This window comes from Lutra lutra, chromosome 6 (genome assembly GCF_902655055.1).
Source record: "Lutra lutra chromosome 6, mLutLut1.2, whole genome shotgun sequence".
NCBI lineage: Eukaryota > Metazoa > Chordata > Mammalia > Carnivora > Mustelidae > Lutra > Lutra lutra.
This window is the reverse complement of record NC_062283.1, coordinates 77,774,666-77,802,026: the sequence shown is the minus strand read 5'-3', so window position 1 is coordinate 77,802,026 and position 27,361 is coordinate 77,774,666. Positions and strand designations below refer to the sequence as shown.

The 27,361-nt window shown below is 40.7% G+C and overlaps 2 protein-coding genes, 2 long non-coding RNA genes and 1 other non-coding gene across 8 annotated transcripts in view; 3 read left to right on the top strand and 2 right to left on the bottom strand.

Annotated features, from left to right (window-relative positions):
* Positions 1-394, bottom strand: part of NCOA7 (nuclear receptor coactivator 7) — a 162,641-nt gene extending 162,247 nt beyond the window's left edge. The window contains exon 1 of the mRNA XM_047732344.1: positions 53-394. The gene's annotated coding sequence lies outside the window, so the exon portion shown is untranslated. The remainder of the gene's footprint in view (positions 1-52) is intronic.
* LOC125101846 (uncharacterized) lies at positions 379-21,543 on the top strand. Its single transcript, XR_007127956.1, has 3 exons — positions 379-550; positions 1,309-1,540; positions 21,123-21,543. It is a non-coding gene; the product is annotated as an uncharacterized LOC125101846 (long non-coding RNA).
* Positions 1,053-1,124, top strand: TRNAE-CUC (transfer RNA glutamic acid (anticodon CUC)). The gene has a single exon. It is a non-coding gene; the product is annotated as a tRNA-Glu (tRNA).
* On the bottom strand, positions 15,044-27,101 carry HEY2 (hes related family bHLH transcription factor with YRPW motif 2). 3 transcript variants are annotated; one of them, XM_047732353.1, is made up of 5 exons: positions 27,011-27,101; positions 24,042-24,120; positions 23,825-23,908; positions 21,421-21,502; positions 15,044-17,185 (listed from the first exon to the last, which is right to left on the bottom strand). In XM_047732353.1, the coding sequence occupies exons 2-5, from the start codon at positions 24,063-24,065 to the stop codon at positions 16,500-16,502; spliced, it is 876 nt and encodes a 291-aa protein (XP_047588309.1). In that variant the 5' UTR covers positions 24,066-24,120; positions 27,011-27,101; the 3' UTR covers positions 15,044-16,499. The 3 variants fall into 3 exon arrangements, with proteins under 3 accessions (XP_047588309.1, XP_047588307.1, XP_047588308.1); XM_047732351.1 differs by lacking the exon at positions 27,011-27,101 and adding an exon at positions 26,074-26,586; XM_047732352.1 differs by lacking the exon at positions 27,011-27,101 and adding an exon at positions 24,926-26,046.
* The window catches only part of LOC125101844 (uncharacterized), a 147,807-nt gene continuing 147,505 nt past the window's right edge, over positions 27,060-27,361 (top strand). For both annotated transcript variants that reach the window (XR_007127954.1, XR_007127955.1), the window contains exon 1: positions 27,060-27,190. This is a non-coding gene — a long non-coding RNA (uncharacterized LOC125101844). The remainder of the gene's footprint in view (positions 27,191-27,361) is intronic.

The following is a 27,361-nucleotide window of genomic DNA, read 5'->3' as shown; positions in this document are numbered from 1 at the left end:
ACCATCTCAGGGTTGCCTGAAAACAAGAAACAATATTCAAACAGAGGCTCACCTAAATTCTACGATGGTGGATGACAGCGGGAACTCATCGTGGCGCCAGAGGTTGTGAGCAAGTTCATTGTGAATTTCTATCTACTTCACTTAAGCCTCCTTCCATGTTGCAGCGGAGCTGGGTCTCTTGGGTTACATTTGTTCAACTGGAACGGTTGGCACTTCAAAGTGGAGTTACATCCTGTTGTCTTCTGCTCCTGTGTTATGAGGGTTTCTGAGTCGAGGCTGGGCCGTAAGGCTGGTTGTTTTGTTGTTGTTGTTGTTTTGTTCTGTTTTGTTTTGTTTTACTCCTCTGGTAATTGCATCATTTCCTGGCCGTGTCTCGCACAGAACGCTGAGCCGTGAAGCAATTGCCCGGGTAATAACACTTAAAAAATATGGGGATGATGGAAACGCAGTGTTTCGGAAGGGTTTCCTCGGATCCGGGTGCAGATGCTCTCCGCAGTGCTCTAGGCACGTCTCCCGCAGCTCTCAGCTTCGTTAGCCTGGTACTTAGTAAGTAATCATCACGATAGCGGTGTCACACCCAGCTCTACTACGCGAAATGCTCTCCGCCGGTGACAGTCTACCTTCAGATTTAGCACAAGGTTTAGTGGGACTTAACGTCTGCGCGGGATGGAAGGTCAGAAAGAGCAGAGGTTAGATTTAGAAAGAGCAGCTAGATGATTAAAAAAAAATAACAAAGCAAGTGACAAGCTTCCCGCAGTACTCTAACATTTGTATTGGTATAGATATTTATGTTATATAATTAGCATGAATTGTGTAATTAGTCTTTTCTAGCAGGGCAGTCGGACTTGGAGGGTTCAGTTCCCCCCACCCCCGGGAGCCACCTCGGTGCAGGGCTGGGAGCGCGCAAAATTTGCATCCGTTTAGAAGGCCGCGGCCCAAAATGGGAACGGAGTGGGTGGGGCTTAGAGCGAAAAAGCTCTCTTTTTACTGGTCTGGTTGACGTAGAGATTTTTAAAGTGACAAATACACTTCAAGAACAGGCTGTGTTAACTTCCCTGGTGGTCTAGTGGTTAGGATTCGGCGCTCTCACCGCCGCGGCCCGGGTTCGATTCCCGGTCAGGGAAATTGTATTTTGCAAGTACTAGGAGTTGTTATTAGCGGTTTTGTTGTTCCTAAAAAATCATATTCATTTTATTCTATCATAAAAGTTGTTTTTTTAAATCATATTCATTTTGTTCGATCATAAAAGTTGAATTGGTTTTAAATGTTACTTAATCTAAGATTTAACACGCCTTCATTTCCGCCCAGATACAGCAGCAGGTTCTATCCCTGTTCCTCAACGCGTCCGCGGGGTTGTTGGCACAGAAGAGAATGTAAATATTGGGTTCCACCTGCTGGAGCACCTGGTGAGACGCTTTACCTAAATAGGGACTGGAGGGTTGGAAGGGAACAAAGTGAAAGGTGGAGGTATTGTGAGACCTGAAGGGGAGGCCTGGATGGAGAGGAAGGTGCGTGAAGAAGAAAGACAGTGAGGAGAGTGGTGAGTGGGGGAATGGGGGACACTCCCTGTTCCAGTTAATGTCTCCTTAACGAAACCAGAGTACAAGAACTCTGTGGAAGGAGAAGCAAAACACTGAAGATAAAGCAAGCACTCCAACCCGGGGTTGACTAGGTCCTCTGTACATAATTAAAACAAAAATGGACGGAAGTAGAGCGAGGAGAGCCTTGATCCCCACCCAGCACATAAAGGGGCAAATAAAACTGCCCATCACAGTTGTGTAGAAAGTCAAAGGAAAACATGTTTAAGGTTTTGAATATGGTCACTAATTTGGAAAGGGTGCTGACTGGGAGCGTGGTAAAGCAGGAAGCTGTGTTACAGTAAGATTTGGTTTGAAGAGGTCATCCAAGTGAATTTGTCCAAGTAGAAATGCTTTCTAAGAGATTGAGTGCAGCATAAAGAGGGAAGGTTTGCAGGCTTGACTTCCACTAGAGGAAGACAAACTAAGAAAGCCTGAAGAAGAGTCAGTACAAGTCAGGGTTAAAGAAGCTAAAGAAGAGAGTCTAGAAATTGCAGTGTACCCACTAATAGGTATTTTAAAATATTTAAATATTTAAAAATAAAAGGTATTTTTCTTGCATGGTTAATTTTTAAAAATATTTTATTTATTTATTTGACAGAGAGAGAGAGAGAGAGAGACACCTAGAGAGAGAAGGAACACAAGAACAGGGAGTGGGAGAGGGAGAAGCAGGCTTCTGGTAGAGCAGGAAGCCTGATATGGGGCTCAATGTGGGGCTCATGGGGGGCTCAATTCAGGGCTTCATGTGGGGCTCAATGGGAGCACCCTGGGATCATGATCAGAGCCGAAGGTAGACGCTTGACCACTGAGCCACAGGCTCCCTGCTTGGTTAATTTTTTAGTGGAGTTTTATTTCATTTAGTCTTGGTGTCATCCTTATTGTATTTCACCAATACAATTGCTATTCTTAGTCAAATAAGTACACTTTTCCTAAATAATATTGTCATTTAAACACAGCAGTACTATATCACATTACATACACACAGCGCAAAGTTGCTGCTTTGTAGAGCCAGAATATTGTGCTCTGTTTCGTCCTTATGGAAAAGGGGGAAATGCTGAAGGACTGTTTGTAGAAATATTCCACATATGAGGAGTTTCCTTAAATATGAAGGAGTAGAAAGTAATTAACCAGCACAGATGAAAACAAAGGTTATTTGCTGCATACCAAAAACATTTTTCTGAACTTGTCAAATTATTTCACTTTAAACACAAAATCATCAAATATGAAATTATTTCATTTTAAACACAAAACCATCAAATGATGCATAATTGAATATTAAGATGGCTGAGAGGAAGCAGGGTGGGGAGGAAGGAAGGGAAGGACTTTCATCAGCATCTAGTGCAGTGCTTGACATATGGTTGCTGCTGAATTAATGGATTACTTTATCAATTAAATCAAGGAGTAGATTGCTAAGACTTCACTTGAAAACAATCACCTACATGTTCAGCCCTCATAATTCCATTTTTTTTTTTTTTAACGAACCACAGCTCTGTATTTCCACTGGAAGAAGTAGAAAAGGAATTACACTGAGTCAATCTTAATACACAACTTAATGAGTTCTTTCAGATTCTGAGCACTGAACTAAGCCCTTTATCTACAATAATCAAATCAATTCATACAACAATTATCCTTGTTTTGTAGTTTGGGAAACACACACTCAGAAACATTATTTAACCTATTTGAAATCAAAGTATGTGGGGAAACCAGGATTCCAACCCGATTTGCCCATCCTAAATCTGATATTCTTTAAGATTGCTCACACTACAACAAATTTTCTGGTGGCACACTGGCATCTTCTTTAGAGCACATTTTACAAATAGGATGGCTCATAGGGAGTGTTACACAGAAGTATATGACATTTCAGGTTCTCTTTTAAAGTTATCATTGAATCCTATGCACGAAAAATTTAGTAAAAGTCAACTCTAATAGTTTTGGGGGCTATCAGATTCCATAGAAACATGTGGAAAACATTTATTTATTTATTTATTTATTTATTTATTATTTTTGAGAGAGAGACAGCAGGAGTGTTAGGGGCAGAAGGGGAGGGAGAGAGAATTTCAAGCACTAGGTGCAGCTGAAAGCTAGGCTCAATCCCAAGTCCCTGAGATCATGATCTGAGCTGAAACCAAGAGTCAGATGCTTAATCAACTGCACCACCCAGGCACCGTGGAAAACTTTTAGTTAAGAAACAAGCTCAACAGCAAAGACAGTGTACTTACATTTATGGATAAGCATGTTGATTTGTGAAAGTGTTTTTTTTTCCCTTTGGTACAATTTTTATTTATTTAAAAATCATCTTTACCACATCTCCATTTGATCATTATTATTTTATTGACTTAAAAATGATTCTTTTTTTTAATATTCTTCCTTTAATAGGTAGGCTATAGAAAAATAATACTTTTACATTTGTTACACAAAAGGAAAGCAATTTAAATTTAAACTACAACTGAGGGGCGCCTGGGTGGCTCAGTGGGTTAAGCCACTGCCTTCAGCTCGGGTCATGATCTCAGGATCCTGGGATCGAGCCCCGCATGGGGCTCTCTGCTCAGCAGGGAGCCTGCTTCCTCCTCTCTCTCTGTCTCTCTGACTGCTTATGATCTCTCTCTGTCAGATAAATAAATAAAATCTTTAAATTTAAACTACAACTGACATGATTAGCTTTTTTACCAGCTTGTCACATGCTATGAATTTTTATAATATATATCACATAACACATTGTAGTTTATATAACATGCTATAGTTTTGTGTAAGTTATGTTTTCATAAATTCCTAGGTGTCAGAGTTCATAAAATATACTTCTTCTGCCTTGCAAAGTGATAATCATATCATTGGTGGCCAAAAATTGTTGCTGTATTTTGGTCTCGATAATTAGTATGGCCCCTGAAGGCACTAACAGGATAGTAAGCCAAGAGCTCCATGAGGGCAACATCTGTATCATATTCCTCATTGTATCTCCAAGGCGATGTTGGTACTTGGCACATAGGAGCAATACAAATGACTCTTGAGTGGAAAAACGAAAGAATGAGGCAAGACTGGAACTGACACTTCTCTCAAGAAAACTATGTGACCAGTAAATTTTTTTTTTAAAAAAGAGTATCAAATTCTTTTGTAATTAGGAAATGCAAATTAAAATGTAAAAGATTCTGTTTACACCCATCGAAGTGGCAAAAATGAAAAAAAATCTTAATATCAAGTGTTGACAAGGATGTAGAACAACGGCACTTACATGCTAATGGTGGAAGTGTAAACTGGCGTGCTAAGATAACTTTGAGAAACAGTTTGGTGTTATCTAGTAGACTTGGAGTTTCCCGTGCCCATCAATTCAATCCCTGGAAAGTCCCTGCACAGGGGCACCGGGAGATAGAATGTTTACTGCGGCACCATCATAATAGACCCAAAGTGGAAGCAATCTCAACGGCCATTAAGAATAGAGTGTCTAAGTATATTGTGGTTTAGTCATTCCATGAAATACTACAGTGTAGTGAAAATAAATGGATTACAGCTCTGCTTATCAACATATGAATCCATAAAAATATGATTTAAAAGCAAATTGAATACAGAATGATTCCATTTTATTTGAAGTTTTAAAATGCTGAAATAAAAATAGAGTTCATGGGTAAATATATAAACAGATGGCAAACTATAAAGAAAAGCAAGAGAGTGGTTATTGCTGGTTGATAGAAAAGAGGGAGGAAGGATTTGGCAAGACACATGCAGGGGTATTTTGAAATACGCAATATTTCGTTGAGCAAAATCTCACTCCTCTAGATAGCCATAGTTTATAATGGTGCTTTTCTATAAAGTAGGGAAGTTCTAGGCATTTTGTAAGTGACAAATGTGAAAATAAACCACAAGGTGGCATCATAGACTCATGTGTCTCATTCAGACACATTTATTTATTTATTTTTTTTAAAGATTTTATTTATTTATTTGACAGAGAGAGATCACAAGTAGATGGAGAGGCAGGCAGAGAGAGAGAGAGAAGCAGGCTCCCTGCTGAGCAGAGAGCCCGATGCGGGCCTCGATCCTAGGACCCTGAGATCATGACCTGAGCCAAAGGCAGCGGCTTAACCCACTGAGCCACCCAGGCACCCTCATTCAGACACATTTAATCCAAGTAACACACGCGTGCTTTGGAAATGTCGAGTATAGTCAAAATCTAGAGTTTATTGTATTTATAGGGAGTAGTAGAGGATATTTTTATCCTTTTACCTTCTTTCTTCTCATTTCATCAGTTGTGCTTAATTTTACTTGCATATATTCTGTGTCATCAGATTAAAGTTTGAGGTAAGCAATTCAAATAAATCCAACACAGCAAGGACGCAGGTCCCGCTTGTGACATTTATTCCTTCATTCCTCATTCAGTCATGAACTTGTATATTCATTCATTTAACCAATGTCTGCCAATATTTGTTAATGTTTCTTTCCGTATCAGACGTAAGTCAAAGAAGCCCTGGAGACTTACTATGAGCAAAAAATAGTCATTATCATTTGCTTTTCACACAGTGGATGAGATAGTAAATAATCGTATCCTTACAAATTAGGATTGCAACTGACAGATTCCATAAGGAGACGTACGTGATTCCACACTAGGGTTTTGAATCAGGTGGAGATGTCCGCAGAGCCATCCATCTTTTGAGATCTGAAAAATGAAGATGAGTTACCTAGGTAAAAAGGAGAAAAAAGGCCTTTCTAAGTAGAAGAAAAAGTGCAAATGCTGGTAGCAGGAGACAGCAAGGAGATTATCAGGGGCTGAAAGAAAGCCTTGATGGCTGGATGGCAAGTCAGAGGTGGTAAGGCAAGGTGAGGAGAGACCTTAAAAGTGGGCAGGAGATAGCTCTTCCATGGCTCTCAGCCTGAGGGTAAGGATTTTGTCTTTGTACAAAGAACATTGGGGAGCTACAGAGGAGAGCCAGAGAGGCATGGCCTAAAGCCCTTGACCTGTCACTGGTAAATCCACAGCTTCGTCAATGTCAAGGGAAGATTCTGCCTTAGGGGCCAAAACGGGGCACAGCTCTGCTCACCTGTGTATGCGTGATTTGCCTTTTGATGGTGAAGGACATCATTTAGAGACAGTAATAGAATTTCAATCTCAGCCATGTTCATTAGATTCAAGATTTTTCTTCTAAAGAGACATTACTCCATTGTATTTATTTTGAATCAGTCTAATAACCATTGCTTTTGAAGACGGGAAACATAAAGCATGATTTCTTAACCAACCAATAGACCTATTCAGCTCACGCACAACAAAATACAAAGCTTTGGCATCGAAAATATAAAAGATATGAAAGAAAACGTTTACTGTAATGCTGTCTCAGAAAGAACCGTGCATTAGAAATCAGGAGATCTGTGTCACAGGACTGTGGGAAAGATGATCTTAATTTTGTTGGGACTCAGTTTTCTTCTTCTGTAAAATGAAGCATCAGTCTAGGTTATGTTCTTCTAACTCTGAAATTTTGGAAATCTGCAAATTTATTTATATAAAGCAAAATGTACAGGCAAATAATGTAAAGAGAACAGGCATTGAGGAAGTAACTTGGTATGAATTTGAATAAAGGTGTGTGAATGGGACTGAATGAGACTTATTTTGGATCTTAAGACATTTTCAATAAACTAAATTTGGATAACCTACACTACCATTTATTGATAATGTATTAGGTACCAGATCTTATGAACATTATCTCACTTAATCCTCAGAAAATTCTTGTGAGATAGGTTTTTTTTTTAGTCCTATTTTGCTAATTAAAAAACAAAGCTTACACAGATTCAGTAATTTGTTCAAACTCACACTGTTAATGCATCTTTTTTTTAAAGATTTTTATTTATTTATTTGACAGAGATCACAAGTAGGGAGGGAGGCAGGCAGAGAGAGAGGAGGAAGCAGGCCCCCTGCTGAGCAGAGAGCCCTATGCGGGGCTCGATCCCAGGGGCTCGATCCCAGGGTCCTGGGATGGAGCCCCGGTCCTGGGATGGAGCCCCGGTCCTGGGATGGAGCCCCGCATGAGCCAAAGGCAGAGGCTTTAACCCACTGAGCCACCCAGGCGCCCCCTGTTAATGCATCTTAAGATATATCTTGATCTGTTTGATTTCAGAACTTGTCCTTTTGGTTATTATACTATTTATTATATTCTTTGAAGAGTTGGGAATTTAAAAAATGACACATATATTAAGTAAAATAGAGATAACTTTACTAGAATCACAAATACAGATTTCAAGTTATTTGTAAGTGATCTGTTGAATAAGTATCAAGAATTTTAATAAGCTCCCACATCTTAAAACAAACAAAACTGCTTAATAGTCTTGATTTAATGAATTAAACATGCACTCTCCTGTATATGGCTGGGAAGTTGCACTACTATTAAGCAAACCATCTCCTTGTATGCTTTTGCTGTATCAGTCAAGGATACACTTGCAGAATTTTAACTCCTAAGCTATATATTTTAAAGGAACAATTGGACAAACAGCTTCCATCACTTTTCTCGCTACATCATATCCTGATGACAAACAATGGTGAACATTGTTTCTCCTTTCATCTCAAGCTTCTGATACCCAGAGCAAGGAAGCTGCTTGCCAGACCTTGTCGTTTGGAAAAGTGGCTAAATGCATTTAGGTTGAGTTATTGCTCCTGTGTTGTTTTGTCTATAGCTCCTGCTCTTGGGCAAGCTTATGGTTTGATGGTTCACATCAAAGGAACTGTGTTCTCTGTTGTTGAGAACTGGTCAACGCCAGACAGATAATTCATCGGTTTATTGCTGCGACCCGTTCTTATGATGGTCATGGTCAGGAGGCACTTGGTGTTTGAATCTGTTCCTTCAGTGCAATACATTTGTCTTAACCCCGCTTAATGATTCAGCTGGGATGGAGTTAAGGATATCTATGGGGTGGGGGTGCTTACTGAACCTTGAAAGGGGGCACAGTGGCCCTTCAAGCCTCCTTATGATAGGAGTAAATGATGTTTGTCATCAGAGGCAATGCTTGCTTACCAACCTTGGCCGTACCCTCATCTGAGGGTCACCAGACTGTGGGCTTGATGATGCTACCACACCCACACTTGTACTGTGCTATGCTTATCTTTCTGACAGAAAGCTGTCAAAACAATAAAATAAACCTAGCAATGGGTGCTTGCTAGACAAAAAAAGTGGCTGGTTTAGTTCCTGTTCAGGAGGTGGTGTGTGACTGTGACAGAGAAATGTATTATGATGAGAGTAAAATCTGGTCTATGTGCCTCTGTGTTTTGCCCTCCTGACTGTGAGCACATCTCTGTCATCTTGCCAGACCCCAAGGGAAGCCTATTTAAAGCATGCATACTGGGGCAGACTGGCTAGGACAAGGAAGAGGCCAGCCATTGCTGGCCCGGGAGAAAGTCTACACAAACAGCTACACAAAGTGCTAGTTGGATTGTTTTGGTGAAAAAAAAATAAAAGTCTTTATGTTCTCTGTAATTAAAGGAAAGGTTTAAAAAGAAGTGATGAAAGATCTAGGAAACAAGAGTTTTACAGTATGGTAAATAATATTCAGCTTGATAGCTTATAATCACAAAACGGAGAGGTTAACTCAGTTAAAATACTCAGTTATTTAGGAGTTTATGAGCAATTTAAAATTTATCACCCCACTTGTACAAGTGAGACATTATGAATAACAGCAATTCTTAGCAATATACTTTTTCTTTCACATAAGAAAACGTGACTTTGTTATCACTGTGGTGAAAACAAAACTATTACAATGCACACTTAACTGCAAGGAACTTTAGTTAATTTGTCAAAGATACTCAGCCTCGGTCTATCCCTTAAAAAAACAAATACAAAAATCAAAAAACGAAAAACCTTATGAGACATTCTATTACATGCATACCCATTTCATATGCATGAATCTCTTCATTCCCACAGACTAATAGGATGACAACTAAGATCAAGGAAACAGAATATTCAGTTCTTAGAAGACTAAGAACTTAGAGGCATAGAAAAATGCCTCTGGTTATAAGACTTTTAAAAAACGTATACACATATAAATGGTTAACTGCTATTTGGAAAACATGCTTAACAGTAGGCCAGAATGTTCAGGCTAGTTTGAAATTCTTTCCTGATAACGAGAATTGTTACAGTGGATGGGTTACTGGGCAAGTCTTTCTAGGCCAAATGACGAGTATTGGTTTATGACACGATGGACCCGGAATATATAAGTATTCAGAATGATCCAGCATTCTCCCCCATCCCATCCCCATCCCCCACCCATAACCTCTTATTTTTTTACATCCAGTGGGAGACTGGGAGGGGGGGTATTTTCTCTTCAAACTCGATTTTCTCAGATACCTCATCTCTCTCTCTCTCTCTCTCTCTTTTTAAAAAGATTTTATTTATTCATTTGACAGACAGAGATCACAAGTAGGCAGAGAGGCAGGCAGAGACAGAGAGAGGAGGAAGCAGGCTCCCCGCTGAGCAGAGAGCCCGATGTGGGGCTCTATCCCAGGACTCTGAGATCATGACCTGAGCCGAAGGCAGAGGCTTTAACCCACTGAGCCACCCAGGCGCCCCACTGTCTCTCTCTCTCTCTTTTTTCAAGTTTTTATTATTTATTATTTTATTATTTATTTAAGTTTTATTTATTTAATTAATCTCTACACCTGAAGTGGGACTCAAACTCACAACCCCAAGATCAAAAGTTGCATGATCTTCCGATTGAGCCAGCCAGGAGCCCCCAGACACCTTGTCTTAATAGTTCACTATTTTGCTCTACTTTTGCCAACCACCTTGAATGAGATAAATTAGTAACCATTACTGAGGCTCACTGATTAAGGTAAGGTAGGTATGACCTGCTTGAAAGCTAAAATGAGAAAACTGCCAAAACTATTTCCTTTTATGCTCTATGCTGGAATAAAGTGGAGTTATTCTTTTTTAAAAACCCTTTCATATATTAAAAGGGTAAGATGGTAGACATTTTTATGCTAATATGATAGAGAGATTTACTCTTGTCAATAATTCAAAGTGATTCCAGGCCTGTTGAAATATTCTTGAGTCTGAAAAAGCAGTGTCAAAAGCCATTGCCTAAAGGTTCAAAGGTATGGGTTGAAGAATCAGACAGGCCTGGGTTGAGTCATAGCTCAAACTGCTAGGTATGACCTTGGGCAATTAACCTCTTACTCTCCAATTCCTAATATGTGAAGCAAATATAATAATATATACATTCCATAAGACAGTTACAATAATATATTCATTCCATAGGATAGCTTATTAAATGAGACACCAAATTTTAAACACATAAGCATAGAATTTAGCACAGAGAACAACTGAACAATATTTGTAGTTAGTATTAACATGTTTTATTAGATCTATGACTTAGGTATGTAATGTTTCTCCATTCTAAGAGGACCCAGTTCCCTCACCAAACCCATTCCTGTCTATTCCTTTGAAGCTGAAAGGATGGGAGAATGTACTACCTGGTACCTAGGGAACCATTTCTCAAATGCCTCTGGTCCCACATACAAGACTGTCGATGTAAGCCAAGGGGCTTTTTTTCTTTTTAAATTCTCCCATCTGAGTTCAAAGACATCCTTCCAAAGAATTTGAGCTATAGTCACAGTTTATGATGTCATATTTACTGCAGTGCTTTGTTTTAGTTGCTGAAATATTCACAACCTCAGTTATTGCTTAGATCTTAAAAGAATTACAAGGGGAAGTCAAACTCCATTCTTTAGTAAAATGCAGAGCTGGGAATAGTCCCATTGGGTGATAAAAATATAAAAAGCTTCAAAAATATATCTATCTTTAGGTCATTAAGCTTTCAAAATCGGGGTGCCTGGGTGGCTCAGTGGATTAGAGCCTCTGCCTTCAGCTCAGGTCATGATTCCGGGGTCCTGGGATTGAGCCCCGATCAGGCTCTCTGCTCACTGGGGAGCCTGCTTCCCTTCCTCTCTCTCTCTCTGCCTTCCTCTCTGCCTACTTGTGATCTCTGTCTGTCAAACACATATAATCTTAAAAAAAAACAAAAACTTACAAAATCAATCCAGATTCACAATTTGACTAGGACCCCATCCTGATGAGATATTTTTAAAGTAAACTAAGTCAGCCACGTCTTAATCTCGGTATATCTCTAGCCATGGATTTTTAAAAAAAGATTTTATGTATTTATTTGACAGAGAGAACACAAGCTGGGGAAGCTGCAGGCAGTGTAAGGAAGAAGCAGGCTCCTTCCTGAGCAGCGAGCCAGCCTGACATGGGGCTCCATCCCAGGACCTCAGGATCATGACCCGGGCTGAAGGCAGACACTTAACAGACTGAGCCGCCCAGATACCCCATAGCCATGGATTTTTAAAATTTGCACTGAAGTATGTTATTATACTACAGTATTCCCTCAGATTCAAGATGTACCCCCCACTTTTTTTTTTTCATTTTTACACTCTGGAAATTGGGATGTCTTATGATCAATGGGTAATGTTCTTTTGTGGTGGCTCTTTTCCTTAAAAACTGACCTTTAGGGGCGCCTGGGTGGCTCAGTGGGTTAAAGCCGCTGCCTTCAGCTCAGGTCATGATCCCAGGGTCCTGGGATCAAGCCCCGAATCGGGCTCTCTGCTCAGCAGGGAGCCTGCTTCCCTTCCTCTCTCTCTCTGTCTGCCTCTCTGCCTACTTGTGATCTCTGTCTGTCAAATAAATAAAATCTTAAAAAAAACAAAACAAAACAAAACTGACCTTTACCCAATAGTTTATCTTGCAACTGTTGGAATCTTACACTTACAGAAATTACTTTTTGATGATGACTTAAGGTGATCACTCTTACTTTGAATTCATGTAATGATTGGAAAAGGAACAAGTTGATTCTACAAAGATGATCCAAAACGCTTCATTAAGATTTATGATACATATGTACATGTGGATCATTAGAGCCACCACTCTAGTTAATATTTGGCCTTTTTTATGTTTTGATTTACTTTAAAAGTGCCTCAGATTTGTTCAAATGATAAGATTATCATATTTATAAGAGCAAAAGATCCCAAAGAGACCAACAAGCCTCTCCAACTAGTTCTCAGAAACCCCTTGCCTCACTCTCTTGGCACCTTCTTCTTTGGAGGGTCCTTGTAAAGAGCTAGAATGACAGCCATACCTTTCACTGTTAGCCTGTAGAAGCACATGTGCATGGACCACATGTCACTGGCAAGTTAACATGTACACACAATGCTGGGCATAGTATTCAATAAAGACCTTCTGGCTCACTGATGTGAAATACAGAACTGTGTTTTAATGGGCATTGAAATACATTTCCAGGCCCAGGATGAAGCCACTACTGCCCAGGTGCTCCATCAGCAAATGGAACTTTATATAACTTTTGAGTCTCTGTAAATGTTCCCCTTGAGCAGAAATGCAGGATATCCAGTTAGCCAATACCCCAATGCCAAGTCAACTCTGAGCCTTCTCACTCTAAGCAAGGTTGATTGCATAACCCTGCCAATCAGATATTTTCCATTTTTCTCTTCCTTGTTCTTTATTGCTTTATCCTATAAAATCTCTCTGCCTTCTGTCCCATTTTGTAGTTTTCCAAAAGAAGACCGCTTCATAAAGTATTAAAGTTTGTTTGTATCAGCTAAATTGTGTTAATTTTTTTTTTTTAACATTAGGCATGCATATAGCTTTTAACATTTGGGGAAAAACAAATTTCTAAAAATGTCACTTCTTTCCTTTTATCTTACCCAAATCCCTTGAGTTAGTTTTAGGACTAACTTTGGCATAAATAAAAGCCACCAATAAATTAAACTTTAAAAGTTCTTTTCCCCTTGGATCATAAAAACTGATTTTTTTTTTCTATTTTGGAAACAAACATGAAAATTAACCACACCTAAGGGTGGGATACCACTTTCACAAAACATTGGACCAGAGATGGGAACAGTTGTTAAAAAGAAACAACAGGCCAAAATGGAGTCACTTGTGCAAGCTCCACATCAGCAAACCAAGACTTAATATCTAACCAAATTGCAGCGACTTTCAACCAGTGACCTTTAGCCAATCTGGAATTAACCAATCAGTAACAGTGAGGTCATCTGTGTGACAGAGCACTCCCCTCCCCCAAAGGAAGGTGACCTTGCCTGAAACAATCCACTCTTTGTTACCAACTTCCTTTTTCAGCCCCCTTTGCCTATAAAAGCCTTCCATTTTGTATGGCTTCTTCCGCTCCTTTCTATTTGCTAGATGGGATGCTGCCCAATTCATGAATTGTCAAATAAAGCCAATTTGATCTTTAAATTTACTTAGTCGCATTTTGTTTTTTTAACAGTGAAATGTGATGTTAATAGCTGATGATGTGAAACATTTATCAAGAAACAATTAACTTCGCATGACCAAAATTATAGACAACAATTATCTTTAGGAACTATGACAACCCTTAGCAACTATGGGCAAGTTGTTTGGCAAATATTTTAATCATTTAATTGGAAAAATAACAACTCATATGTAACTGGGAAGGAAAAAATATAAGGAAAAAACAAAAAGGACAAGAAAGGGAGGAAAGGAGGAAGAGGATCTATCTTAAAATATTTAATCAAAATTAAAAATAAAAATTCCTGATCTCAAAAATAGTTTAATTCCAAAAAAGGAAAGAAATTCTTTGAATGCTGACATTACAACAGGCACAGAATCAGCATTTGATCTTAAAATAAGAATTATTCTATGCGTATTGTCCACAAACCATGATTAAAAAGCAAACTTCAAATACTACTAAATTCATTTTCTTATTTACTACCTAATTCCATCAGAGCTAATTGAAGATACAATGACCACAGAACTTACAGACAGGAGGAACAAAGTGATCTGGTTTTGCTTATTTTTTTCCCACTTACAGACAAAAATTAGAACTATATAATTAATTTTTCAAAACTAAAATAATGTAGGAAAACTTGCACTCTTTAACTGTGAGCATAATTGATATGAATAAAAACATTCTTTTTTTAATTCTTTTCTTATGTTTGGCCCAATAACTTCAGGTACTGAAATAATCTCTTCTAGGCTTCATTGAAGGAGAGATATGTGCATAATTTTTACAGCATCAAAAGAGTTTCATTGAGGTAGGTACGGAGGATTTATCATCAGGAAGCATGTATATGCTTATCACGTATGCATATGATGTTTTAAAAACCCTCTATAAACGTTTCTGAGTTACAAAACGTATGACACATTCTAGCTTATTATCCTAGGTTCAGTTTACTATTATCTGGAGTTCTTGTATTTGCACTCTTCCAAGAACCATGGTTAAGAATAAAAGGGAGAGGAAATCACTTTCTGTCTCCCAATAATGTCATACCTGCCTATGCCTAATCGATTTACAAGCTCAGATAAATGATATTTTCAGGCAAGCTGTGAATTATATTAAATGACTCTGAAAGAGAAAAAGAAAAGCCACCGTTTAAACTCTTAGTGAAGGAAGGCCTTGATTGAAATTCATGTCAACTTTCCATTCTGCAAAGCAACTCATCCACATGAAAATAGTCAAAAAGGACTTAATTTAATTAGTGATATGTAGACTTTTGCATAGAAAAAGGTTACAAAGTAATGAAAAAAAGACTGGGTACAATAATTTTAAAACAAGTATTTAAAAAGTATAATTTTGCATAATGTTTAACATTCTCATGTTTATTGCTCCCTCCACACAGCAGAGAAATGAAGTGCATAAGAATACATGCTGTGTCTTTATCTTTCAAACATAAAATCTCATGTGCTCAATTTCAATGTATTAAGAGATTATGTTGTCATTAAACAAACCAAAAAAAAAAAAAAAAAAAGAAAAACACCATTATGTAGCACTAGTCTAGGCATGAACAAAAATAATTTCTGTACATCCCACTGCATACATTCATCTTGATTTGGGATCAAATGCAATCATGAGCTTGACAAAGAGCATTTAAAAATCGTGGCTTTTCTCTTCCCAACGCTCTCTGTCTCATCACCTCCAGAAATGCAACTTTTCCCAAAGGGTGACAAGAATAGATATTACACATTATCAAGACAAAATGAAGAGGATAAATATGTAAAAATAGTCTAAATGAAACAATAAATTAACCTAAACTTTTACAAACTGGAGAATTTTCAAGTTGGCATGAATCAAATAGCTTCTGGTGGGCACATGGTAGGCAACTGCTTTTAGGTGCACTCTTTCTATAAATGCATTGTTTACATAAAGAAGCACCATATTTTGAACCATGAAAAAAAGTGCCTGGGGGCTTGCAGGCAGGGCAGAAATGGTTGTTAATCTGAGCACTGATGGAATAATTGCTTATACCAATGCATTGCTAAATGTCACCACTTGGCAGGCAAGTCTGAACAAAGAAGCAAACTAAGATAAAACTAGGTCTTTCAACTTGAAAATTATTTTCAGCAATCCTTTTGGCCAAGAAAAACCTGTTGGTTTCAATAGAGTACTCTTCTCTGGCACCTTATTAAAATGTCTGCAACCTAATGCAAGACTTCTGTTCCTTCCCTTTCTTAACCTAACCTCTACACTCTTCTTTACTTGTGCAATGTTATATATTCAGAAGAAAACTTTACTAGCTCAGGCACTTATGAAACACGAGTATTTTTTTTCCATTTAGTTTCAAGAGAATCCAGTCAGGTTTTTTTTTGTTGTTTTGTTTTTGTTTTTCCCCCCAATTCAGACATACTGATGCACGGCTGGATGATATAGTCCATATATTTTCAGGAAACTTCTAAATGAAAACAAGTGTGAAGGTTTCAAAAGTTGCTGATGTCAGTTACCAAGCTGCCTTAAACAAAACACGAGAAAAAAGATAATACCACATTTCCACTTGGGAGGTTTGTGTCTCAAATAGCTTTATTGTTCCTTTGTGGATCTGTAGACATCTGTATGGCTACTTTCAGGGTGCAGAGGTTTAAGCTGACTCTGAAATGAAGGACATTCAGTTACTATTGCAAAAAGTCCAATGAAAACTCAAAAAGCTCCCACTTCTGTCCCCCAGGGTCGGTAAGGTTTACTGTTTGATGCACCGCTTGTCTGCGGCGGACTGGACGTGGCTGCCACGGTTAAGGGCGGGCTGATGGCTGTGGCGGCTGCCACAGCCGCAGCTGCGTTAGGTGGGAGCATGGGGAAGGCCCCCGCGAAAGACAGAGGGAAGCTGTGCGCCGCGGCGGTGGCTGCAGCCGCGGCCGCGTGGACAGTGGCGGACAGGGACAAGAGGGAGGTGGAGAGAGGTGGCACGCAGGGGGCAACGCTGCCCGTGGATGGCATCCGAAGGGCAGAGTCGGCGTGGGCGAACGTAGCCGTGAGCAGGGCGGAGCCGTGGGCAGGAGGCACTTCCGAAGCGGTGGAGAGGCGACAGGGCGAGGACTCGGAGGCGTGGAGTCCGTTGGGTTGGAGCAGGGCCGCGGGGAGGTGGTGGAAGGCTGCCGCCCAGTGGTGCGGGTGCAGGGGGTGGTGGTGGTGGGCCAGAGAGGACGTCATAGCCGCCGCCTCCCGCTGCGAGGCACACGTGCTGAGATGAGAGACCAGTCGCACCCGCAGGGGGTCGGAGGAGTCCAGGCCCTCCACGGAGCTCAGGTACCGCGCCACTTCTGTCAGGCACTCCCGGAAGCCAATGCTCATGAAGTCCATGGCCAGAGCATGCGCGTCAAAGTAGCCTGAGAGGGGGATGGAGCAAAGCGGGTGGGAGAGGGAGAGCAAGAGAAAACGGTAAGGGGACTATGAAGGAACCACCAACTGTGCTCCCCTCGGTCCTTCCGAAGTTTCAAGGAGAATGGCGCCCTTTCTGAAAATGCTGCCAGTTATTTCTGGTTGTAATTTTTGTTGGAGAAATTAACTTTGCAATTCACATGTGTGACAACACTAGCAATGCTATTACACTATGGTGGTTCTTGCAACCAAATATCTCCGTGGGGGGGGGGGGAATTAAGAACGACTGTGTTTCCAATACTTTAATTAAAAAAAATAAGGGGGGGGGTCCTCTCCTTCTGTACTGTGGCAGTGAAATTCCCTAGTAAACTTTTTCACCGTAGTACAGAGTTTCAGTCTCTCTGTCTCTGTCACATGCGATGGAGATTAAGGGGTTTATCTGAAACATCCTCACTCTTGGCACTTGTAACAGAGATACAAAATGCATGTTAGCAGCTTGAGGACTTTCTTTAAAAATGTGCTAGAATTTCTTAATAAATTCATATATGCTTCCTGACTTGGTGTTCTTTTTTTTAGCAAATTATATGAAAAAAATTTGATGAAACAAAAGATTTTTTTTTAATTTGGGGGTTACTAATTTGAAGATCTTATTTTTCTATCAGGCAATAGAAGTCTGCTTTACTGATATGAGATTATTATAACTCCTTGCTTTCCTGAAATTCAAAGATATATCTCCTTCACTGGTTAGCTTACATTTATTTCCCTGGCATTCACTCAAGAAAAAAATGTGTATTAATTTTTCAGTATCTATACATGCACGCCCCCCTACCACCCTCCAAGGTTACAACCATTAAAAATGGCTGGAGCAGAGTCACATATATGAGAATCACTTTTTATCCAAATAAAATAATTAGATAAAAAATAGTAATGTATCATTATTATCAGTGCAAATTTAGGGTAGAATGTTTAATCAGATATTTGGGGAAATGTCACCACTTCGAATGTGTGACCTCTAATGTGTACAAATGTATCCTTTTCAGATTTTCATTTACAACTTTTTTTTTTTTTTTAAGCAATTTTCAAATTAAAACTTTACTCGGTTTTGGGATATGGGCACACATAAATGAGAAGTATTACATTCAAAGTTATTTTTACCTAAAGCATTTACTACACTATCTTTTTTACATTTCTGCAGATCAAAGTATTACCTGTTTCATTTGTCATCTAAAAAGCAAACCGTCTTACTGTATCATCAAAGCACTTTGGAAAATAGAAGTCACAATATTCAAATTCCTAAAGGTAGAATATCAGCAGAAACTTGAAAGTCCCCAAAAGACACATGGGGTAAAAATATATACCATTAAAACAGTTAACAATGACAGCACAAATCTGATGTAAGAGAATATCATGAAATATGGAAGATCAGCAACAAAAATAGGTATCATTCCAGGACTTCAGTTTAGATAGCAACAAAGTCCCTGGGATTAAGAGGGAAAGCTCTTCCTGAAGACGCCTCCATAGAAAGATTTCACATGAGAACCCTCAGGGTTCTTTGTTCGGCTTTGTAGGCTTCTAATTTTCATGAGAAGGAGGGATGTAATCAACAGGAGACAGAGTCCAGAAATACACAGGGATCTAGAAATGTAGGTTACTCTACTAAATTCTCTCCAGAGGCCATTGCAATACCGAGACAGACTATAAAGAACGGACCAACAGAACTGGAACCCCAGGGGCTTCCAAGAATTTTCATGAGTGGGCAAAGAGTGATTGAAATATGTGGTTTGCCAGTTGTATGTTGTTATATATGGCTAAGTTCTCTGTTGTGTACTAAGGAATATATATTGTGTAATTCCTATTCTATTGCTGAACGCAGAGGGAAATGACGATGAGCAGCTGTCCCCTAGGAATAATCTCGGGCCAATAATGAAAGTACTTGGGTCCATATTGCTTCTCTGTGCCATCACTGCTGTGTGGCTTTAGGTGAATAAACTCCCAACAACCTTGTGAGGTAGACACCATCACTGTCCTCCCTTTACAGATGAGGAAACTGGGGCAAAGGGGTTCGCAGTTTACCCAAGGTCACATAGCTAATATACGGCAGAGCTAGGTTTGGAAACCAGGCAACCCAATTGCAGAGTCTCTGTCCTTCACCACTACACTGTGAGGCCCCCACAGCAGTTGTGAGTCTTGGATGATGTGAGCCCACATTGCCAGCCGCCCACCCGCACCTTCAAGGCCCATACTTTCTCTTGTGGGATGACCTCTCTAATGACTTGGCAGTCAGGCGACTTGTATGGCTCTTGCTTGCAAAGAGTCTGTTCATAAACTATTCTGGGATGAATTTTAGGACTGTTCAGGTAGCCAAGAATAGCAACCAAGAATGGAACTAGTTTTTATAATAAGGCGTAAGAACAATATTACTCTTTAGAAGTTTAGCTCATGCCAAATATTTGAAACCCAGATAAGAATTCTCAGCCTGTGCTGAACACCACCAAGAGAGGCAGAGCAATCAAACTGCTGTTCTGCACCATCACCAGCTCAGTCTGTCTCCTATTATCCTGAGGTGGCAGGTGCAGAATCAAAATCATGGGGCAGGAGGGGCTTTAGAGCTCAGAATGCTAGTGTAGTCCTCACAGCACAACAGAGCACTTCTGTCTTGGGTTAAAGGCGAGGCAATGGCCAAGCTGGCCTGGATCACTGGTTTCTACGATTTCATCCAGTTCTCTTCTCTATTATGTAAAAGTTTTTGCATCCTATGCTGAGGGCTACATTTTAATGATTAGAAATCACAATTCCATACCCATTCAGGATGGTTTCTACAGAGGGTGCAACTGAGGTTAAGTCAAACCATGGGGGCTTCTCTTTACAGTGATCACCACCCCCCCACCACCATACCTGATACAGGTAAAGGACAGTGAAGGCCAGGACTGATGTTCCACAGGTCCTCGACAGTATGGCCAAACTGGAGTTAAATACTTCAGTACTTCCATTGCAATTAGTAAACGGCTATTTACCTCCAATGCCTTGCCCCTGCTCTGATCTAGGACAAACTGTGATACTATGTTGTAATGAAAGGCTAATGCTGAGCAGAGAAGCCGCCAGGGTGAAGGGCAGCACTTAGCCCCTCGTGGTGGTGGCCTCTCCCTACCCACCTGTCAAATATATTACTTAACAAAACACTCTTGGTGAAGGTGAATAGCAAAAGGCCTGCTTGAAGGATGAAAAAGATACAAAAGGGCAAAATCAAGTCTGAGTAGAAGAGGGATCATGAAATCTGAATGGATATTACAGCTTTCAGGATCTCAAGTCTATTTTTTTTTATTAACATATAATGTATTATTTGCTTCAGGGGTACAGGTCTGTGAATCATCAGTCTTAGAAAATTCACAGCATTCACCATAGCACATAGCCTCCCCAGTGTCCATAACCCAGCTACCCTAGCCCTACCTCTCACCAACCCCCCCAACAGCAACCCTCAGTTAGTGAGATTAAGAGTCTCTTATGATTTGTCTCCCTCCTGATCCCATCTTGTTTCATTTTTAATGTGACATGAGGGCCCATCTCTGACCTCTGGATGATTCTGCCCTAAATCACTATCCAGTACAGAAGACATCTCTCCCGGGCACTGGGCCCAGTGTACCTGTTCCTGTTTGCTGTCTGCAGGAATGACTGTGCTCCATTAATAGTTTTCAGTACAGACATTCACTACCTATACTTCAAATGTTCTGTCTTGTCTAAACCCAAGACCAACCAAAATCTGAAAATAGTGAAAATAATCCTCAAGTCAATTCCTTTGGAATGGCTGCCTTATGTTGAGACCCAGTCTTGATTTAATCGTGGGGGGTGGGGGGGTTCAAGGGAAGGGAAAGGAGAAGAGAAAAAGATTGTCTTTAACCTCCTGTTTATGTTTGGATGTTTGTGTGTTTATTTTGTCTTTCTGTACAGACTCCAGCATGTGCTCCTGAGGTCCCAAACAAATCTCTGACCAGGCTGCTGTGAATGAAGCTTTACTCCCACAGTATTATGAAAGCAAACACAAGCCCAGGGTCAAGTGCTTCTTTTGTTCCAGAAGTTCTTTCCCACGAGTTCAATCCTGCCATTAGCATTGATTTCCACAGCTTTAATCTAGGACCTCCTATCTCAGCTTGTTAAAGAACTGTTCAACTATGACTTTCCTATAATCTTAGAGGGAAAAAGAGAAGTGAGAGGTGGAAAGGGGGTAAAAATGAAGCCACCTACTTACCTTTACCCCCAGTAGCCTGAAGCATCTTCAAATGATCTACTGTCATTTGCAATATTTCGGCTTTCTCCAACTTTGCAGATCCCTGCATAAACAAACAATAAAGTCTTAGAAGTTCTATGGAAATGGATTTGGAATATTGCATGCTGGATTTTCAATTTTCCTTTTCATTAGAAGATTCTAAGTTTAATTTTTTTCACAGAAACATCTGAGTTCTTTGCAAACTTTACATGTAAACAATAATGACTGTGTTGCATACTTAATGACAGATATTTGCCAATTTATCTTTTAAAGAATAAAAGGCATAACAATTTTTTAATCCTAAGAATAATTATACTCCTAAAATCACTCCACTACAACAATTATAACTGTAAAAATCTCAAACCTTGCATCCAATCTCTACCTTGTATTTCACTAGGGGACATCCTGTAGTCTTAACTTCTATAATGCCACAGTACTAGATCAGTTAAATCCCACTCTGAAGGATAAGGAGACAGAATCTTAGAAAATTAGATTTTTCAAAAATAAAAAGTTCTAATAAGTCTTTAAGACACACTCCTGGTAAGCAGAAACAAAACAAAACAAAACAAAAAAAAGGGGAGACTTTTAAGTTGTTTTTGTTTTTGTTTTTTTTCCAAAAATTACCAGCAGGTGTCACTGTGAATTCCAAAATCGTAAACAAGAAAGCATAATTTACTACCCATCTAGTAAGCATGAGAAATGCTTAATGGCAATAAACGGCACCCATTTATTTATTATTGGTTTGAACCCTTTACAATAGTTCTTAATAAGATATTTTGGAAATATATTTATATGTCCTTCTTTTTAAAATAAGGCAACCTCTGGAAACCAACTGAAATAAAAATGTGCCACCTTGAACTGCCTCAGAGAACTGTGGGTGGCTTCTAATTTCCTGGAAAAGCTGAATAATTAAACCAATATGTCTTTTTGAAAAGGAAACTCAAGTTTTTTTCAGGTTCGTATGCTCTACTTGTTTTGTGAAAATTATCAGCACCCTCTACATGGTGAGAGTGCCAGTTATTTAAACTGCTAGAAAGAACACTCTTCTAATCATACTGTGACAGGGCCAGCTCACTAGGGTTGGTAGCCAAGCTTGGCAAATGGGAAAGCCTGTGTTTATGGTAACTAACTGCCAAACAACTGAGGTTTGCTTTTAAGGTTTGTTTTAAGTCGACATTTAAGAAAAAAAAACCCAAAAACTAAGGGGGAGGGGGGGAAATCACCAAACTGACTGTTCTTCATAACTGCAGACATTTCAGTACTCAAAATGAAAATGCCGATTACTGGTATTTTTCATTTTCAGCCTATTGTCATTGAAAATGTTACTTATCAAAACTACAATTTCCACATTACATTTAGCTTACCAAAGACAGCTTCAGCGTATAGGTATCTTGTTTTCTCTCAAAAATGTACAATCAAGAGCATATTACATCTTGTACTTCTGTCAATTTTAAATATATCCATGAAAATGTACAGCAGTTTCAGTGAAAATGATAAATAGCAAAATAACAGTTTCTGGATAATTTCCAAGGGCTTTGTAGGGCTTGCTGTGTTTGTGGTTCATGAAGCAAACAACAAGATGAAATAAACAAACAACTGCTGCCTTATACCCTATTTTAATTAAATTCAAAGCATTTTCAATAGCATACGGTGTCATATTCTTTGAAAGATGCTCTTAGAAATTTGTCATTAGCCATTGCGGCAAGAGATATAAAACTTTTCCAAATGACAAAGGAAAATTTAAACATTTGGCTTCTCCCTTTTCTAAGTGTGCAAAATCTTTTTTTTTGGGGGGGGGTAAAGGAATACCCTGAGTTCTGAAAAAGGAAATTTATGTCTAGTTCTATTTTTACCAAACTTCCAAAAAGATGCCACAACTAGAATGCTATTCTATTAATCCAGGCACTAAAAATGAAACCAAGTGATTTGGTAAAAAGATTTTATTAGTATTATCATTTAGGAAATAGAGGTAGAGATGTTACTTCCTGGACTTTGGTTATTTTTAAAATAAAAAGCACTTTTTATTTAACTGTTTGACACAAAAATGAAATTTCACATGATATATTTTTTAAAAGAGCACGACATACAGCTCAGTTTTAAACAAAACCACTACTGGTCTTCATAGAAAGAACAGAGAAAGCATGAACACTTTTACCCTTAAGGGAAAAATAAGCTGAAGAATGGAAATGTTTTTCAACTTCATGATGGATTATGTTTTTAATAGTTTTGCCACAACAAAGCATTTTATTGAAATAGCTGCTCTGTGCCAGATCAGGGCACATACACCATTATTTTAATGAGCTTTAACAAGAACCCACATTCCCAGATGAGAGAATCAGATTTTTTGAGGCTTTTGGTGGGGTAGTCAGGGGTAAGGGTAGCTTACTTGTTTTTCAAAAGCAGTTGGCACCAGTCGTCTCAACTCAGATAAACTGTTATTTATCCGATCTCGACGCCTTTTCTCTATTATCTATCCCAAAGGAAGCAACACAACAACAAAAGTTTATGAATACACAAATGATAAAATTACTTTTAATGGAAGAATACAACTGTTACACATTAGGCTGGATTACATGAAATAAAAAGAAAAAAAAATCACATACCCCTCTCCTTTTCTTTCTTGCCATAATCTGAGATGTTGTTGTTGGGGAATTGGATCTAATCACAGAGCTAGTACTTTGCCTATGAAATAAGAACGGTATGTCAGGTGCTGCATTAACATAACAATGGTTTCTTCTGGGTACTTCATGGCACCCATTAAACATTGAGTGATTGCACAGTTCAGGTCTGGGTTATTTTATTCTTAATTCTTAACTTTTAACATACTTTGTTTTCAGTCCTTATATCTTTTTTCAGGTAAGAATCATGCCCTCCCTGCTTTTTCAACAAGTCATCCAGACACCAAATCCACTTGCAAAAACATCCCTAAACTTTAAAGTCTTGCAGTGAAAAACTTACGACCAGTCAGAGTGAGAAGTCAGTTATTAGTACTTTCTAGCTCCACTCATAAAAATTTCTTAAAAATAAACTAATTCTCTAATAGCATCCTCCCTCCAACCTCTGGTCAGATACACTAAACAAAGCGAAGCTATTTTGAAATAAAGGCCATGTTTAGCACCACTATCAAACAGATAGACAGTCGTCACATGTCAAACTGTTGTCCCTAGATGCAATCTTCAAAATAAACAGAAGTTATCTTACTATTTCAAAACTTCAGTCATATCTCACAACAGGAAAAAAAAATTACAAATGTTACGTTTTATATACAAATCTTCCAAAAGAATGCCCCAATTAAATATGCCACTGATAGGGAAATTAAAATGAGATCAAGTACTAGGTAAATGTTTTACTTTGAAACTAAAACTGTAGGTACTTCCTAGTCTTCAGCCTAAACTTAAACCTCTAGAAGCTGCAATCCATCTTGAGTTTACTAATGAAAAGATATTTTACATTGAAAGTGCAATCAAATCATTATTTTGTCACTTACAGCTTTTGTCATCCGTTCTAGTTTGTACATGTTTCTCTTCATAATTCATGGATTCCATGCTTCTTTATGTTCTCAAATTCTCCAGGTTCCTGTTATTTGTTCTCTTTCATTTTAAGACTGTTGCACACACCAGGTTCTTATTACCTCACCTCGCACTTCTGGATCTTATTTCTGAGTTAACTGTCCCCCTCAGTCCCACCCCGTCCCAACTGGTTTCGACTTTCACATGACTTCCTCTGTTTTTCAGATCTCATTTTTAAAGATGACGCACACTTTAATAATTAAAAGATAATTCGCGAACAGCGTTTCATGTAAATATCTCTGCCGTTGCTGATTTTACGCTTCGGTGTGTACTTATTAGAATAACGACGTGGCAAGAAAACCAGTTTTCCAAAGGTAGGAAGAATTTTGCTCTTTGAGTGACAGCTGCAGATAAATAATTAAGGAGCTTGTGGGGATGCCAATTAGAAGCGATTATCATTTGACCCGCCTTGGCATTAAAATGCCTGGTAATCTCCCTCTGTCCCTGGAAAGTGGAGGTCTGGCTTCTGTGATCACGACCCCGATCCTTTCCAGGCTTAAGAACAAGCAGTCAAAGAGATGATCTAGGTCCGAAAAGATCCTTACGTCTGTCACTCACCATCCCGTCCGCCCACTCACACAGTCAACCTGGAAAGCTCAACCTACGTAGCCTTAAGATTACAAATTGCTTTAATTTCTACAAAAGACAAGTCATCTTTTTAGTCTCCTGAAAAATAAATAATATCAATCTGTTTCTCTCTTCAGCTGGCCCATCCAGAAAGTGCTGCCACAGTTTCCGTGGCGGGGGCGTCGCCCGTCGCCTACGTCCGCCTGTCCGCGCGCCCAACGCTGACAGCCGGGGACCCTCCCTCGCCAACTCCTGCGCTGTGCTTCAGTCGCGTCCCCTCTCCTCTCCGCCCCACCCCTGGTGTGAAAACCGACAACCCCCCGCCCCACCCCAACTACACGCTCCGTGAGCGCCCACCGCTCCAAGTTTCCCGGGCAAAACTTTCCCGGCTCCGTTAGGACGCCGCGGAGGGAAGCCTCGGGATTTCCAAGGAGCAGCTCGCGCACAAAGCTCCCCGACGCCTCGGGCGCCGGGCAGTTCCCGTCGAGCCCGCGCTCACCCCGAGTAATTGTTCTCGCTCCCCACGTCGATGGTCTCGTCCATGTCGCTCTCGGAGGTCGTCTCCTCGCAAGGGCGCTTCATCGCGGGGAAGACGGCGCGGGGCACTGCCCAGCCCGAGCCGCCGACGGGGAGCGGGGCGCAGCGCCCTCCCGGCCGGCCTCCTCCCTTCCTCCCTCCCTTTCTGGGCCCGGGAAGGCGCGGCTGCCGCGGCGACGCGGTCTGCTCCTCGCGGCTCTTTCCCACGCCGCAGCCGGGATCGGCCGCAAGAACGGGCGCCGGCCACGCCCCTCCGCGCGGGCGGGGCTACCTCGCCCGCCTCCCGCGCCTAGGCCCCCACCGCCCCGCCGGGTTCCGCCTCCTTGGGGTCGCCGTGGCCCGCGATTGGCTGGGGAGGAGGGGCGGGGCCGCGCTCGCCCATGCTCGCGGTGAGCCTCCTGCCGAGGCGTGGGAACGCTGCCGCGCACCTCGCGTCCGGGAGCTGCGCGCGGGCGGGAGAGGCAGCGGCGAGCGTGAGCGCGAGGTTGATAACTCCGCTAGGGCAGCACGCGGACGTGGGCGCGGGCGCGGGCGCGGGCGCGGCGGGGGAGGGCCTAGAGGGGCGGGCTCCCGACCTCGGGTTTCGGCCCTCCTCCTCACCCCCAGCCCCCAGTCTGGCGGTGAAGTTGCTGCTCTGTGTTTAAAGAATAACCCCAAGCGCGTGGCTCAGTGTGAGCGAGCGTGTAGTGACGTTGGGAGGCGCCGTGGCTTAACCGAACCGCCCCACTCGGCTGTCCCCTGTCTGGACCAAAAGTGCTGACTGGCTGACCCTGAGGGTCACGTTTGCCCTCTGGGGTTTTTGAAACCCTTAAATCAAAGTTGCTTTTCTCCCTGGCAACTGCCGAGGCTGCTTCGCGGCCTCTGGGCTGTGGACAGATAAGGACGTGAGTTTCCCCGACCAGGTACCTAACCGCCGGCCGTCGAGGGTCTGAGGTCGGCTACCCTGTGACGTTCGCTTTGCTCGAAATCAGTTATTTCCATTTGGCCACGGGGGCTGTGGATAGTAAACTCCGCCGAGTGGACCGTGAGCCGCAGTTGTGTCCGTTCTGGAGGCAGGAAAGACTAGACCCATGATGCAGGTATTTTCAGGACCCAATTTTAGTAGTTTTTCAAGTTCGAGTTCTTCGGGCTTGGACTCTGCAGAGGATGGCGATTCTCCACTCCCCTTGGTGTGTGCAGTCGCCGCGGTAGAGTTAATAATTCCGAACGTGAAAAAAGTGGCGCTTGGGAAACTCAGTTTGGTTTTCTAA